This window comes from Falco rusticolus, chromosome 1, assembly GCF_015220075.1.
Source record: "Falco rusticolus isolate bFalRus1 chromosome 1, bFalRus1.pri, whole genome shotgun sequence".
NCBI classification, from domain to species: Eukaryota; Metazoa; Chordata; class Aves; order Falconiformes; family Falconidae; genus Falco; species Falco rusticolus.
The window spans coordinates 40,822,590-40,839,924 of NC_051187.1; the positions used below are offsets into that span (position 1 = coordinate 40,822,590).

Here is a 17,335-nt window from a genome sequence, read left to right on the forward strand (position 1 = left end):
GTCCTTTGTTAATCTAAAGAAAGTCTGATGACTGTGGAATGCCACACTGGACAAATCATGCCCTGAAAAGGAATTTTTTTTTTTGAAAACTTTGTTTTGAAGTCTTCTTATAGGAAGCTACAGTGTTCTCTCTAGAATCTCTCATCTGGTAAACCACATCCAGGTCTCTTACCTGCTTCACGAGCACTCTCACAGTTCCAGCACACACTGCCTGCGGGTGGGTCTGTGTCCCTTTATCTGCCCACCAGCCAGCCCATCTCTCAACACCCTCCAGTGCATGCACGGCAGATCAGCCCTGGAAGAAGAAGGGAACCTACCTGCAGGGTGACCTGGTATCACGAGGCTGTTGGTAGGTAACGCTGGTGGAGGTGGCAGCGTGGGTGGGGTGGCGAACATGGCCGGATGGTGCTGGTGTTGGGTCTGCGATCTGAGAGAGAAGTGCGAGGTAGCAAGATTAGAGATGGAGAGGGGCAGAGCTGGGCCGGAGGAATGGTGTGGAGGAATCTGGGGAGAGAGGGGAAGGTGTTTTGGGAGGCTGATGCTTGTTGCACTGCTAGCACTGCTGCTCCGGCTGCAGAGAGAAAAACATGGGGGGGAAGAGGGGGGAGAGAGACAGAGAGAGAAAGAGTGTGTTACAACACGGGACTGACACAGTGCAAGAAATACACTACCAGAAACAACACACCTATGTAACACTGACCTCCCCAAGCTTATGTTTTTGTTTCTCTTAATGGCAGTGGAGACAGTAACAGATCTTAATGAACTTCTCCAACAGGGCAGGAAGGGGCTTGCGCTCTCTGGGGTGACGTTTCCTCTGGTGCTTCAGCAAGTTACAATCCTCAAGGGCTATCCATGAGATACTGAGAAAGGCTACAGAGACAGCTTGATTTTGCACCTTTATTTAGCCTCTGATGACCTTGCAGTGGCCATGTGTGTCCTTGTGATCCTATGACACAATTACTCTAATTCCTTTTTCTGTTACTCTGGGTTCACAGTTGCACGCTGTGAGTGACTTTGGGACCAAGTTTTATCTGCTGTGCACGCTGTAGTTACACTCATACAACCATGCAAACACATGCCACGTTAACAAATTTTTCTCACAATAATCCTGCATTTTACATCTTCTTCTATTATTATTACTCCACTGCAGGCGGTCTAAGTTTTGTGGAGTGAAAGGCACTATTACTGCAGTTAGTGTAATTCCCACAATATCAATTATTCGTGCAAACTAAACCTCAGATATCTTGATTCATTTGAAATATTAATAATAATTGATACTACGGTGTCATTTACAGGGTAAAACCACAACAGAGCTTAAGTATGCAGGATACTATGAAACACACATTAATAGCAGCTCTCTGTATTCATATTTCGACCCTTGTGCAGCCAAATACTGTGTTTTAAATCCGTTTTCTCATCTTGTTTAAACTAGCCTAGTTCTGGTTTGGGAGGCAAGGCATGTTTCTATACAAAGAAAAAAATACATCTTCAGCAAAAAGACTATACAGGTTCCAGTTGCCTGGCTAAACTCTTCTCTAGAAACATTTTATCCACACTGTTTTCACCCACCCCACTTACTGGATGGAGGCAATTTAAACACCGAAGATAAGCCTCCTGCTAGATCTGAACATGTCAGAGTGAAGCAGATTTCTCAGCCTACACGGGAGCCCTATTCTAAGGGACAAACATTTTCTGATATAGATATCCCTCTTCTGATGCTGGTAAACAAAAACCTGTGATAACTGCGAACAAACCTACTTCAACAGAGTCTTTCTGAATATGAAACAAGGGAGTTGCTCAAACTCAAACCACCTTAAATTTCTAAGGCAAGAACTAGCCGGTTCAGACAAGACAGTGCAAACTCCACTAGAAACTGGAACTAAAGGAACTTTACCCCACAGTTACACATGCCTTTGTCCCAGAAAGGGAGCATTTATCACCGAGTTTCAACTGCAGTTGTCCACCACTGCTGGAAAATCCAGCCTGTGGAGTCAGCACAGGAAGTCCAAGACCTGAAATGCGGAGCACCTCACACAGACAGTAAGAGTGCTCTTGTCTCACTTCCCAGCAATTTCCATCCCATTTGAAACAAGCTTTAGCCCAGCAGTAGCATCAAGATGTCACAAGTATCCCTTTCCCCTACCTGATATTATTGAGTCCGTTGTGGGCCACCTGGTGATGCACTTGGTAATTGAGAGGTGGAGGGATGTGACTCGGAGGCTGGGTCCGAAGCTCAGGTATTAACTGAGGCTGCGACTGTGGCCGAGGTTGAGGTTGTGACTGTGGCCGAGGCTGCGGCTGAGGCGTGAGCCTTGGTGGTGCTGGTGCTGAAATCACTGGCTCCTTCTTCAACAGTGGGCTTGCTCTGGCACTTGACGTGGGCGCTGAGGAAGTAGAAGTCACAACGGCAGCTACTGGCTGGGGGCTGGGGATAGGCAGGGCGAAGGGCACGTCGGTGCTCAGTTCCCGGCTCCGCTCTAGCCCAGACACCTTTGGGACATTGGCTGCTTTTGCTTCTGGCTTGTCATTCAAGGTGGGACCTTATGGAGCAACGAGAAAAACAACAAAGTGCATACTGAAAGGGCTGCATTTGTTTCCCTTCTTGGTAGAACATATGCCTGAGAAAACACAAGTCATGTTTCAGCTCGTGGGAGCACCGTGGGAGCACTGCTGCTACACGATGGATGTGTGTTCGTGTGTTTGTCCTTCCGCTGTCCTTCACCAGCCAGTCTACAGAACTTGTTAGCACGTGTGTAAGAGACTTAGCTGTCATTAAATGAACACGTACTACAAAGAACATACGGCCTTATGACTTCTACAGAGTCCCAAGGTTACGTACAGTAGGAGTATGAACGTGTCTCAAGTTACTGCTACAGTATTTCCTGCTCAATGTAAGTTTTAAGGCTGATAACGAACTCATGAACACAAGCCTCATCATCAAGACATATCATTTTCTCCACGCTCTTTCAAGGCAATCTACATTGTGTTTAGGCTCAACTCCAGGTACAGCACACCCTGACCCAAGCACTAATCATTAATGATAACCCCACCTGGCTTCTGGGGAGGAGGCTACCTGGGATCTTCCTGTAGCAAAGGATGGGGCAGTTCTGCAGCAAAGCCTTGACGCTGCTGTCCCATGGCCACACACTTGTGTGGAAGAACAGAACAGAGAAGGCCGGAAAGATCCAGTCAGAAGTGCAGTGAGCACCCAAGTGTAGTCCTGCTCACCCCAAGTATTGCACACACCTGTATGCACAGCAAGTGAAAACGATCAGGAACACTGTGACCTTGCAAAACGCACCTATGGTGAAAATTCCATTTAGAATTACTCCTTCTATGATATTAAGCTAAACAAAGCAGACCAAAGGGTTAAAAGACTGGAAAGGAAAAAGAGAGGAAAGAGCAGGTGTTTCAGATCAAGCAGTATCCAAAAGGTCAAAGACAACTGAGGGGACCCATGTACCCACAATTACACGAAAAGCTGTTCACGGGTTACAAGAACCAACGTTGTTTCCTGTATTTCACATGCACACACAGCGCTTCCAACTGATTTTTAGAACACATGCTTTTACTGTCCACCAAAACGTGTTGGGGGTTGTTTGTGTTTAGCCAGCTTGCAGACGTGCAAGAGATGCTACCTACACTCATTAACACGTTCCCAACACCCTCACGCACAAATTCCACCTTTGAAATTTTCCCATCTCATCAAAGGACTGAGCCAGTTCCTGATGTAGGAGGTGTGGAAATAACACACAACACACAGCGCGAGCTAATTCTGGCCACCAGACGCTCTAACCAGGCGTTTGTGAACACAGCCTATGCGAGGCCAGAGTCCTCGCTGCTGCTGCTTCAATGGCTTGAGCAGCACCATGCCGGCGCTGGATGAGAGGCCAGTGATGAATCAGAGCCTGCAGCGCACCAGCTCACTCTCTGTACAGAAAATGCCCACATGGTGCTGGCATCTCCTTCCAGGAGATACAAGGCAGTTTCCCACACTGCTTCTGGCTCTGCTTGCACTCTTACCATTGTACCATTTCCTTCATCAATCAATCAATCCATCACGACATACGTATAAATTCAGAATATGAAAAGAAGTTGAAGACGTGCGGCCTCAAACCCACAGATGACAGGAACAGAAGCCTTTCTAAACACCAGTGCTTTGGCTGGCAGCAAGTATGATCAACCCTGTACTTTCCAGCATCTTACACATCTTTACATGTTTGAAACAATGTCTAGAGGTCCTAAATTACTCCCTACAACAAATATAATTCTTATTAATTCTTATTCCAGTGAATTTCTTTTTTGAATATGAGTTAATGCATCACAGGTACCCTGGTTTTGAGATGTAACTAGACTTAGTTTCAATGTTTAGAGTGACAAAGAATTTATTTCTACAATCAAATCCTCATCACTCTTGTGCACCATTATTTTTTATAATACCACCTATGTTTATAAATAACCCTCAGATTTTGTTACTCACAATGGAAAAATTGTCACTGACTAGTCAAGCCAGGGGTCCCCATACCGTGAATATTGGAGGAAGTGCATTCACAGCGGCAGATCCCACTTTTTTTCAGGAGGTACCCATTAAAAGCAATTGGGTTTCATTCCTGAGCATAGGTTTCCTGAGAGCCTATTAGCTCTTTCCATCCAACAGGCCTCCTCCTACAGAGTTAAACATCACATTGTGTAATCATAGGCAATGTAGACTAATGGTGTGTATTCAAAACACACTGGCACCACAAAAGTTAGTTGAGTAAAAAGTCAATTAGATCCAAAACAAATCAATAAAGTCCTGCATTAAAAGCAGCTGCTTGACCAGGTTTATGTACAACTATCGATTCCCTGTAGTTTCAGCATTAGTTCTCATTTGTAATTTTCTCAAAGCAAAAAGCTCATGCTCCCTTACTGACCAAACTGACCAGGCAGCCTGGTCATATTAGTACTAGGGGCGCATGACTGATTTCTGTTGCTAACTTGCATCTCCCAGGTTGCAGTACTGAAATATTTTTGTGTTTTGCTCCTGACAACAATAAAAATATCCATATGCCTCCCCGCCCTGCCCTGGAAAAGCTACAGGCATGACTGTGAGTATCTTCTTGCCCTTTGTAGCCATGCTGTGCAAAAGCAGAAGCCCTGAGAAGGGCAAGATACGGTGTGAATTCAAGGGCAAGTGTGGAGAAGCATGTGAGACAGCAAAACGCTCCAGCCTTCTCAGCCACCACACGGGAAGGACGGTGGGTGAATCCTGGTGTTCTGGCAACTTTTCTGTTTCCCTTTCTAATGGCTGTCGTACAGGATGAGAGAGAAGCTGCTTCACGTGGCTGACTTGAGGGTGGGCCGCAATGGGTGAAGGGAAGGGAACCCGTGTGAACAAAGGCAAGAAAAACCATGGAGAAAAATGACAGGAAGAAGCGACTGCAGGCACTGAGGCCTGCCTGATGTTTGAAAGTCAACTTTTCTGAAAAAGAAACTTTTCTCACACCTAGGTGTTTCACTTAAGTCTCTGGTAAAATGGATTTGGACAAAATGGAGAACAGATGCCCCGAAGGAAATATACCCATACATCTCACTACTCCAGAAAACACAAAAGGCGCTCCTAAGCGAAGACTTAAGACCCTTCACTTCATCTGACTCCACGGAGGGCCACCCCGTGACTTACTTGCGCTCTGACACTGAAGAAAAGACATGGGTCTGGGTTTGTTTCTTACCAACACTTACCTCTACCTGTTCAGTGCCTGTTTCCAATACCCAGTCACTAGTTAACCATATTCCAGAGATCTCCAGAAACCTGTGAATTTTGAGGCCATCTTCTCTGTGCAACCAAAGAAACATTGACTTTGAAGGATATAATTACCTGGTTTCTTAGGTACTTAGCAAGGTCCTTATGATACCTATCACAAAAGCCTCCAGTTCAAGACTTTCTTCTCCATTCACATGGAAGTCTCTGAGCTACCTTCCCTGAAATCCCTCAGAAAGTTCATTTTAATGATTTTGACAAGAGATGTTGCCCATTCTCATCAGGATCTCACACTCTAGTTTCTCTGTATGATGCTGGAATACCCCACTGAAGGGAACTATACTCCTGCGCACCCAAGTTCCTTCCAACTGACCAGGCTGACTGCTGGTCACATACAGAAATATCCCAAGGAAAGAAAACAAATATTCCCTTTTTGCAAGTTGGATCACGTTTGACTGAGATCCTTTCATAAATTTCTGTACTTCAGCTCCTATTCTAGCCCTTCGGAGCAGATGGACCCATGGAGCTGAGCACAACTGCCCTGACAAAAGAACAGACCTACCAGACCATACCACAATGTTCTAGAGGCAAAAATGTGTTCATTTTTACCAAGTCCTAGAGTAATTTTCATGCTTAATGATAACAGGCTGAGTCAATTTGCCTAAGACTTGACAGTCAGCTCCAATAATTCAACCTTAATTAAACCTGAACGCATGTCAGTTCAGCTCGTCCCTTCACAGGAAATCTGACATTTGCAATGATTCATGTTTCAGCCATGCTATGGGAAGGCTGGATCACATCTGCCATTCTCCACCATGCAGAGCACTACCCCTTTTCAGCATGCCAACTTTGTTTATGTTCTAACCAAACACTTTGGACTTCTTCCATTGAGAGGTTTTCTTAAATGAACCGACAGTGAAACATGTCTTGATCTCACGGGGATGAATGATGATTGAGTGCGAGAGACGGGGAAGAAAGGGCTGAAACTGCTCTAACAAGAGAAATAACAACAACCTGGGGTTAGTAATTCTTGCATCCTTGATCAGCTAGTTTTCCATTTGGAGCGCTCCAAAATATTAACGTCCCTGTGTCTTGGGCTACATCCCATTCCAATTTAACCTGGTAAAGATGCAAACTTTTAAAAACTTTAAAAAGCACAGAGCTTTAGCTACTGCTGCTGTAAACCTGTAGAAACGAGTCAAAGCTTAAGGGAAACCCCAAAAACAACTACAGGTGAATTTGCTGCAAGAAGTGTGTTTCAGAAGGAGCCACCTGAACCTAAAAGACCATCAGCATGGATCCAATATGCAACCCCAGAGAATTCAAAATCTGTTATTAGGATAAACATGCACTGCCCATTCCCATGGCTGCACAGGCTGACATGCTCACCAGTGTTTAACTACACAGCATTGCAGGCTAAATACAATACCGAAAGTCCCAGACACAAATTAAACCTTTCTGTAACAGGAATTTGCTTTCAAGCTGATTAAGAGTAGCTCAAGTGCAAGGGATTAAACATGTAAAGGCTGCTTTGAGAGCTCCAATAAGCAGTTACCGTGTTATACAAACAGTACTTAGGGCAACAGCAGTTCTAGCCCTGCCTCTTGCTCTTTGCAAGCTGCTGGTTCCTGCTGAAAGGGGACTGTCAACACACGTACAATGTGATTGGAAATAATCTAATCTTGCTTGCACGCCTTTCCTTTGTCTCTTGAAAAAAAGAAAAGTGGAGTCATTCAGACGTCTTTCTGCAGTCTCCCTCATTGTATTCAAACAGCAAGGGTGATGGGGTGATGTGAGAAAGAAATTCCTCTCCTACATCCATCAATGACATCTTTAGCAATGGCAATTTCCCAAGAAACACAACCACCACCATCTGCAGCCTATCTATCCAGCCTATACACATCCTTGAAAACAGACACAGGCCAGGCTGGCTAGGATGAACTCTGCTCCCTATTATAATTCCAGCAAGAAACATTGCAAAAGCATCACCACAGGAATTACAGGGACGTATGTGGCAAGAAGCTGAGTATTTCAGAGTTGGTTGATGAGTCCCAGAGCCGAGTTTTGAACCATCAACACGGGGAACGAGTACTGAAGAGCAAAATTTTACAGCACTAGGTCAAAACAAATACATAACTAAAGGAACATAGTCAGTGAACTTCAGTAATTTTTTTTTTTTTTTAATTGAGCTTTTAGAATGGTGCATAATGTATTGTGGATATGCAACAATATAAGCACAAGAGAGAATAAAGCATTTTGCATCGGCAGTGATAGCACTGACACTGGTAGAGTGCTTACAAGTGAAAATCAATATTTAAGTGCCAATTCTTTATCCCTAGCTGTTTTTTTGCTCTTATATAGATGGCTTTTTCATTGCGTTCTAGGAGGGTAGCACTGTTTAAGACATTAGATGATTAGCTTGGTCTGCAAAGGTAAGGCAAGCAAAGCTACAGCACAGAAGCCACCCAACATATGGGGCACCAAGTTCCTCCACCTATTTTAATGAAAATCAGCTTAAGATAAGAAATAAAGACTTGGGAGTCACACATTGCCTGAAAGGCTCCATGGTGTGTAATGTGAACCATTGTTAACGTTGCCTTAAAGCAAAGGCCAAATTTCCAACCTGACAGCAGTGTACTGCACACGTTAGGTTGTGTCAAAAACACGTTCTCCTGCGGGACGGGCTGCTTGGAACATCACAGGCTCTGGTGGATTTCCCGCAAACGGCTGCAGCGCTCCCAGGGAGGACAGCCCACCGATGCCAGCCCCGATGCGGGCACCCGGCCGAGGGCATGCTGTGTGCAGAGTGAGGGTCTTTGTTCGCTCCCCCGAGCGGGGCCGCTGCGGGAAGCTCCTTCCGCAACTTGCTCCGGATCCGGCCCCTATCACTCAGTTCATTTGTACAGAGCTGTCTGTCAAGTCAAATCGTCTTGCCACAATCTGAAACACCCTCCGAACAGCTGCCACTATCAATTACTCTCCCAGACAGCCCTGACTATCAGGAAGAGAACTGGAGCGAGCACTTGCCAGTTTTAATAAACTCTGTTGCCCAAGTCATTTAACCTGCTAGATTGCTGTATGCTGGGGCTGTAACGAGCCTTCAGCCTTTCAACCTAGAAGAAAGCAACAGTGGCAAAAAGCTGTCAGCTTGGTCTTCAGAATTAACTTCCAAGGGTGTCTTTCCCCACTCCCCCCCCTCCTTTCTGAAACACCCAAGTTTAAAAGATAAAAAATATCTTCAAGTCATTTTCATAACGTCATGACAAGGGAAGCATCTCACGTTTTTAACACAAAGGCAGGGACTCCTGACAGCGAAGGGCTGTCATGCCCCACGATTCTCATGTGAGGAGCACACCTGAGCAGAGAGCTCCTCTCTCCCCCCACACCTGCATGGCCATGTCGCAGCACTCCCCGGCGCCTGCTCTGTCCATGCGTTGGCCACCCCCCCCCCCCCCCAGTGACACGGATGCAGCCGAGGCTGGGGACGCCCCGACCACCCAACGATCTGCACCACCACTCCAGCCCTGTTCCTTACACTCCCAGTATGGTTATGGTTTCTCACCCAACAGAAAGGTCAAGCATGGCAAAACTGCATTTACTCCAGTATTTCCAGAACCAGTAAGAGAGATTTCCTAAAGACACATTTCTTTCAAATTAGAACGCTTCCATCCAGATGAGTGTTTTCAGTCTGTGGCTCACATATATATCTTGAGATGTCTGTGAATGTTAATTGAAAAGGTCTATTGTCATTGGGATTAATTTGCCATATAGGCATCTGTACTTCCACTAGAAAGCTTACTGGACTCTGCAAATCAAAAAGAAAATTCAGAACCACTACGCTAAATGTTTTCCTTCACCAACTGTGTAGATTAAAGCCTTTGTTGTGAAAGCTTGCAGCACAGGAAGATCCAACCCCCTCTCCCAGAACCCGAGAGCAACAGCATTAAGACCTATGGACTGGATGCTGATTTGCTGCTTTATGGTTCTTTAATGGGATGTTTTATTCCTAGAGATTTGGGAGCTTTCCATGCTCTATCCAGGCATGTTAGCTGTAAGCGTGCATGATGACACTCCAAAGCTGCAGGAGCTGAATGAAAACGAGTGCCAAACACAAGGATTGGGGCCAGAGCATAAAGAAGAAGGATCACCATTCAAACTCCCCTGAAGTAAGTCACACTGCATTTTCCTAGCAACACTGCTTCTGGCAACATTTCAATGCAAAGCTGAAACTGGATTTGCAGCTAAAGCACTTACTGTGGATGCTGGCGTTGTAATGAGATTGAAAGTTTCATACAGGCTTTTAATCTAGGGCTGTAATGGTGGATCAAACGCTGCAGGGTTAAATCTCTTCAGCCTTGCTCCCGAGCAGATGCTGGGTGCCTAAAAACCAGTGACGCAGGAGCCACCCCGGCCATAAAATGTTACTAAAGCCTTTTGTAGTTACTTACTAAAGGTGTGTTTGTCTCGTCTTGTTCTGTTGGTGGTTTTGGTTTTGGTTTTTTTTTTTTAATGTGCAATGGCATATTGTACACCTAATCTGAGTGACAGACAAGCAACGAGGTAAATAAGCTATTAGAAAGACACCCCCCAACCAGAAAGTAAGTAAGCAGAAATACTCAGCTCCAGATGTAAGCTTTTAAACAGACAAAACTGCTATATACCAAGGAATCTTATGATTTTAATTAGTCAAACAAGGGCAAATAACAAACCATCAACTACTACATTACAGGAGAAAATGTACTACTTTTGCTGTTTGAAATCCATATCGATTCCCATCTCGCCTGTGAGGGAGTTATTAATCACTCCAATTAAATCATGAACACAGGTCTTTACACTGAAATTGAACCCCCACCAATAGATCGATAACTCAAACCTCCAAGAGCAATTACTGCTCGGCATAATAGAGCAGCTTGTTACAGAGAGCTCCATGCAAACCACAGTTCTCTCTGTCATATCTTTTCACAGGCAGTGCAAACAAACTGGGGAAAAAAATTATAACTATTATTTTCAAAATAAACAGACATCTGCTTAGAGTTACCTAATCTCTCTCACATCACAGAGGCAGATCTGCCAAGGTCACATTGGAGACATGATTACATTTTTTCACAATTTGTTATTCTAGCAAAGCCCTGATAAGATTGAACTATTGAAGTTCACACTCTGGTTTAATTTCAAGAGGTTAAATGCCAAATCCTTTTCTTATTGCTACAAGGAAGGGATCTGCCAGGCTGCATAATACCCTGTGTGGGCTAAGACAACAATTTTGTTTCATCTGCAGAGTCTTATGAAGGTTTTGATTTTTTTTTTTTTTAATGACATCAGAGAACTCCAAACTCCCAAAGAATCGTTTAAAGTAAAATCAGAAAGTGAGACTGTTTTGGAGGAGGGCGAATGACCTTTAAGACCTTCCAGCCTGGAGAAGCTAAGTCAGCGGCTGGCTGAGAAAGCTCACTTGCTAACCAAAACCAGAAAAAGGCAAGAAAGAACATTCTCAAACACCAGATCATCTCTGCTGGGAACAGGAGATGATTACCCTAACCAGCCAAGCATACGCAGGGTCACAGAAATTCCCATCTCTGCCTTGGAAGACAACTGATGCTTGTCCTAATGCAAGGAAAAGAGGAACCGTCAGTGCTCAGGCTCTCTGAGTGCTGCCGTGCAGCTCAGCTCCCACGTCCTTTCCAGGTGAGAGCCGTATTCCTGCACGCATCCTTGCTTCCCATCGGCTGGCCCCTTCAAGCAGGCCCCAAAGCGCCATCCATCATCCTTCATTAGGGAAGCTATTGGCAGCCAGTTAAGTGGTGATGGACCCACACCACGAAGCTAATCAGGATGAGTTCATACCATACCCTGCAGCCTGCAGGCACTGGCTCCTCTCTACGATGGGTGTCACATTACTGCTCCTTCCCCTTGCCAGCTCTCTGTGGGATGTGTGGAACAGCCGTGGCCAAAGCTCAGCATACCCATGGAAAAATGACACCAACCCAGGCAATGCAAGCAAACAAGCAGGTAGAGGGGCAGTGGTGTGACTGGGACCACACTGTGGCTTTCCACTGCCAAACACGCAAGTAGCTTTTACAAAAAGGAGGGAGGGAGAGAGATTATCTATTCCCCACTGCAGCAGGGACAGAAAGAGTCCAAGCAACAGTCGTCTTCCTCCCCAAAGGTCAGAGATGGCAACTAGAGTTAGAAAGCTCAGATCGTGGAATGTGGTACGTGCTACTCCCATGAACTACATCAGCTCAAAACCCAACGTCCTACACACATCTCCTGAAAGAGAGCTCATCTCTGTCTCTAGATGACCACTGGCATCAAATTCTGTGCTCGTGGGTGGTTGGCTTTCCTAACATCTTTATTGGAAACACAGAGGCACACAATAGACCTTTTAACACACACAGACATCCCGCCCTACCCCCCCCCCCCCCCCCCCCCCCCCCCCCCCCCCAAATTCAGCCCCTGCATAGATGCATATCCGTTCAAGCTGGCTTTTCAGGGCAGGAGAGAACCCTATATAAACCAAAATTGAAAAGGGAAAGAACCCTTTTCATCTTCACCCCTTCCTGAGTCTATACATAAGGATACAAAGAATCACGCAGAGAACTGCTGGTAACAGGCGTGTGGGATCCCCTTCCCGCAGAAGCCAAAGGCCAAGCTGCACACGCTCCATCAGGCCCCTCACTGGCACCATTGAAAACCACCAAGCTTCGATGTAGAGTGGCAACGGGATCCAGCTTTGCTTGAAACCCACCTGTGATGGCCCTGGCCTCAGCAGTGCCAGGCACAAAGCAGGAAGCGCTCGTAGACTTCGGCTAACGTCAGCAAGAGCAAGCGGTGGTTCAGCTGAAGGCTACCGCAGGTTCTGCTAGAGGCAGACCCTGTCTCATGGAAATACGGTGGCATCAAGCTGGCTGTGTGGCCCAGGAAGCCTGTGAACGTCTTCTACAGGAGCAGGCGGGAGGGACGTGCAGCAAACATGGCTGCAGAGTGAACTTGTGGCTGTGGTGGAGAGAGAGGACTGAGGGTGCCACAGAAGGGACCTCACCTGTAGAGCTGTGCCAAAGCTAAGCCACCACACCTGCCTGCTCCCTGCACGCTCTGTGCCTACCAGCCCCGCTGGTTCAGCACGCTGTACTTTGTTTAGGAGGCTCTGTGCTGAACTCAGCCATTTAAATTTTCAGGGATAACAAAGACAACAGTAATAATTTCTAATGGATTTAAGACTGCGGTGCTCCCTGCTAGGTGTCAGAAGACTGCAGAAAAAGATCTACTGTACCTGTGCACAATCAGTATTTGAAAAGCCAGCGCTGCTCTTCTGGCTGAGCAAAGTCAGCATTGAAAGATATCAAAGGGCGGCAGACAGAACCACCTCGGTGACTTGACTAACAATACCTGATGTTATGGCTGGAGCTGTGAGAATGGAAAGTTCTGCTGCAAGGTTACTTAGTCTCTGCTAAACAGGAACTGAAAGAAGTTGACTGACCATACACATATTAGCAAAACCCTGCCTGATTTATTTGTTAAGTCCAGCCCTCACACTTCAGTAACTGTTGCCACATTAGTACTAATATGCTTATGATCTGGGAAAGCAACGCTTGAGATTCAGTGCTTGTGGAGTGGGGCCAGCGCTTTCTAACCAGCAGCCTCCCACGGCCCTCCCTCCGCACGCCCAGGCACAAGGGAGCATCTTCCAGGCAGATCCCTCAGATTTAGCAGCAACACACTGCTACTCTAAACCAACATGTTCAGCTGTCACTAAATTGCCTCCATTTTGATGGCAGTTACACGGTAGCTTCTCTTCCCATTAACTTTATTGATAATCTAGGGTCAAGATGAAGAAAAAATGGAAGATTTTTCCTGCAAGCTTCCACCTCACTCCTATTTACATGGTCAAAATCCAGCTCTAGAGCTGCTGGAATAGCATCTTCAGAAAAATTGAGATACTGAAATTATCAGACTGAATACATTCAGCATTTCAAGTTGCATCATAGATAATTAGAATATTTAAGGGACAAGTTGCAAGTTGTTAATCAGGGAGCATTTACTTGAATGGTGTGTGCCCTTTGGATTTGGTCCCTATGGCAACCAAATAGTCACTCCAAAAGGATGTGCTGGAAGAAGCATGTCAGGAGCTGCCTCAACGGTTTAATTCAGAGAGTGAGCAATGAATAAATACAGCTACTGACAAGCACAGCACAGGCAAAAAAGGTCTGTAAACAGCATCAGGAAGCCACAGATGGCCTTTTGCTTTTTAAGATTGAAAAAGTCCACTCTTCCTTTAAACACACCCACCATAAAGATCAAGAAAACTGGGCTGTGTTCCACATGAGGTGTTCATTCACATGTATTAGCGACTGATAATGAAGTTTTACAATAGAGGAGCTTTTTTCTTCTGTTTCTAACTTCTCACTCCTTGAGAAATTGCAACTGTGTTTCTGCTCCGCCCATACTGCAAGATGTAGCATCACCATCTTCAGAAAAATCTTTTCATTCTCATCTGGCTCGACAGGAGACAAACTTTGAGAATGCAGCTGCATGTAACAGAAAGCTCTGCAGCATGCTCCAGAAGGAAAATGTGAGGGACAACCAGCTTTTCCTTCAAAACGGGAAGAGTGACTTGGTATACAGTAAGGATAGAACACTGCACTGTGGAAGGCAAACTCCTTCAGCATGATCTCAGAGCGTGTGAAATGCAGCTGTGAAGCTCCTTCCAGTTCTCTGCTTTGATGAAGTGCAAATTCTTCAATAGGCAGTAGAAATTTTGGAAATACATTGGTGCTGGATATGCTTGAGGATAACGTAAGATCTGGCATCTAGTAAGATCGAACGGATTAACACTGTATTGTATGTTGCAATGGAAGCACCCCCTACTAATGAAAAGGTACTCTTGAATGTTTTCTTACATGAGGGTTTATGGTTTAAGGCTGTGGAAAGTAATCTTACAAGTCTGGAGGGTGCCGGATGGTGCATGGCTGCATGGGCTGCTGCGATGCCAGCCTGAACGTGCAGAAAGCCTGAAACAATAACTCAAGACCTGTAAACCCAAATGCTTGCTCTACACTCCTCTTCCCGCTGGCTCCTTGTGGTCCCCTCACATCACTGGAGTGGCTCTGCAGTAACTGTCTGGCACAAGCACAACCATTTCTGCCAGGCTGCTGGGTGGAAGCCGCGTCTGCCGCTGCCGGTTGTCCAGGCCACGGAAGACACTTGCAATTCTGATGTCCATGAGGACTATCACCGTAGTGAGGGACGGTTATTCAGGAGAGCGTTCGTTGCCCTACTAATTGATGTATTTGGCTTTCCTGGTGACAGGAGTTTGCTGGGAGCCCAGCAGCACACGGCTCTGTCCTCTCCCACTTCCCAGGCAGAGGCACAACTCTCACAACCCCCACGTTACCCTCCGAGCTGGAGCTGGGCAGGCACTGCCACAGCACTAACCTCCATCCTAGGCAGCAAACAAGTACAGACTCAGATACCTGTAAGGATAATCACAGAAATAGTTTCATACAAAACTGCTGCACATTTTTATTTCAGTATTGGGTGAAAGAAAGAGACGAGTATCCGGGCTTAGCCTGCAGACACTTTTCCAAGACAGTAATTGCTGCATAATTCATATTCTTGTTTTCACATGTTTGCCATGTGTACCAACAATTCTATTGAATTCACTCTAAGTTTTTCCTTCAAGTCATCTCCATGTCATGGTTTTTCCAAACAGCAGAAACACAAACAAGCAGAAGCCCAGTGCTAAGCAGCAACTTGGGTTTGGCAAATTCCCGTAATCCCAGATTCCTGCACATTAGGAGACAAAAGCGGGGTCCAAGCTAGCTCTTGAGAGTTTCCACTCCACATTAGCACAGCAGACGACATCTTTCACTCATTATATCTGTATTTCCCGGCAAGCAGTCCTCTCCAAAGTCAGAACCGAGCTTTTGCATCTCTACCCAAAGCCACCAGCTCCCCATCAACTCCAGCTCCCACAGGCTGGAGGAGTGCTGCCCTCTACATGAAGCAAGGCTCATACATCGCAAGTATTTGTGACTGATAGGAAATCTCAGCAGTTAGAAGTAATTTATAGCTTCCACACCAAAGAGGCTCACAAACAACTGACAACGATGATGCAGGTCCTCAGCTCAGCCTTTCAGCAATGCTTTCAGGCAGCTTTTCTCATATTAAACTACCTGGAGATTAAATACCAGATCCCTGCAGAGAGGGGACTCCTTCTTTTAAGAAATGCATTTGTTCTGATGGACCCCAAATGGTTAATCAATCCAACGATTACTAATGAAATGCCTCATCTCTCAATGGGTAGAATCCAAGTCCTGGTGCCACTGGTTTTGTTTTTGAGGACACAATATGATTTTGTTTTTGAGGACAACACTCCAAACTGCCAGCGGTTAGTTTCATGGAACCATCTCCTCCCACATTAACATATTAATTTGCAAAATCTATCACATATGTTGCATGCAAACTGGCTCAGAGTTTGACTCAGCTCTGACAGCATGAAAGCCTCTAGCCCAAATATCTGAAAGTAATAAATACCACACCATTCTCCTGATTCCTCATGCTAACAGTGAACTGACCTGTATTTACTTCGCACTATCAGTAGTGGGGTACCTACACAGATACGTAACCACAATTACAGACAAAACAGAAGGGGCATCAGTTTCTAACATGTCTCCATTTTAGCCTCCTCCTCCCTTGCCTTGAAGTAGGGATACTAATCCTAAATCTAGCATTTTGCCTTTCCACCCATTTTCTGCTGTAACAAGAAGGGAAATGCCAAGCCCCGTTCAGCTCTTCGATGTGACTGTAACAAGGACCACAGATGATGCTGGAGGTCCAAGGACCCTTACGCCAGAGCGGTGCAGGAGTGGGACACTGTGAGCAAACCTGTCCAGCTGGGCTGCAGTGCATGTAACACCACACAGCATCCTCGGCCCTCTGCCCTGCCTTCGTACTTCCATGGCCATGTCCGTTTTGCTTTTCTCGGGGGTGTAACAAAATTGTAACGGCACCTCTCCATGTTACACAGAGGCAAGGTGCTTGCTGCCAGAAGCTGGGAAACAGTACCACCGGTCCATGTCGGGGCAGTAGACAGGACTATCACACTACACACGCACGCACACATGCACGCATGCACAGACACACACAGACACACACACACGCGCACACGTGCACACACATGCACACACAGACACACACGCACACACCAAAAAGAAATGAGGCCAGGAGGGACAGAGCACCCATTATTTCATATATAGACAGAGAAAGCAAGGAAAATTACGGAATAATCCCTTGCAGACAGTAGGTGTTCCTGTGCTTTTAAGAAACCTTCTCCTCAGCCCTTTGTTTTGCAGGCAGGCTGGCTCGGAGCTGGGCCATTCCCGCAGACCCTGCGCTCCCGGGGCTGTCAGGCTGCCGGAGGCTCCCAGTGGCTGCTCTGAATGACTATACTTCTTCCCATTGATTTGTTAAGAGCAAAGCCAGGTTCCCCTTACGCTAGGTGCTGCACGCTTCTGAAAAATCCCAGTTGCTTCTAAGACCAAAGACAACCATGAGTGGGGGGAAGGAAGCACGGATATTGCCCATCCTGAATGG

General features: G+C 45.9%; 1 protein-coding gene across 17 annotated transcripts in view; it reads right to left on the reverse strand.

Moving 5' to 3' along the window:
- Positions 1 to 17,335, reverse strand: part of FBRSL1 (fibrosin like 1) — a 548,072-nt gene that overhangs the window by 26,393 nt on the left and 504,344 nt on the right. For 16 of the 17 annotated variants that reach the window (XM_037376275.1, XM_037376290.1, XM_037376238.1 and 13 more), the window contains 2 exons: positions 2,144 to 2,540; positions 318 to 571 (listed from right to left, as the gene is read on the reverse strand). In XM_037376275.1, the coding sequence (XP_037232172.1) occupies positions 318 to 571; positions 2,144 to 2,540 (651 nt within the window). The remainder of the gene's footprint in view (positions 1 to 317; positions 572 to 2,143; positions 2,541 to 17,335) is intronic. The other variant, XM_037376317.1, reaches the window with a different exon arrangement.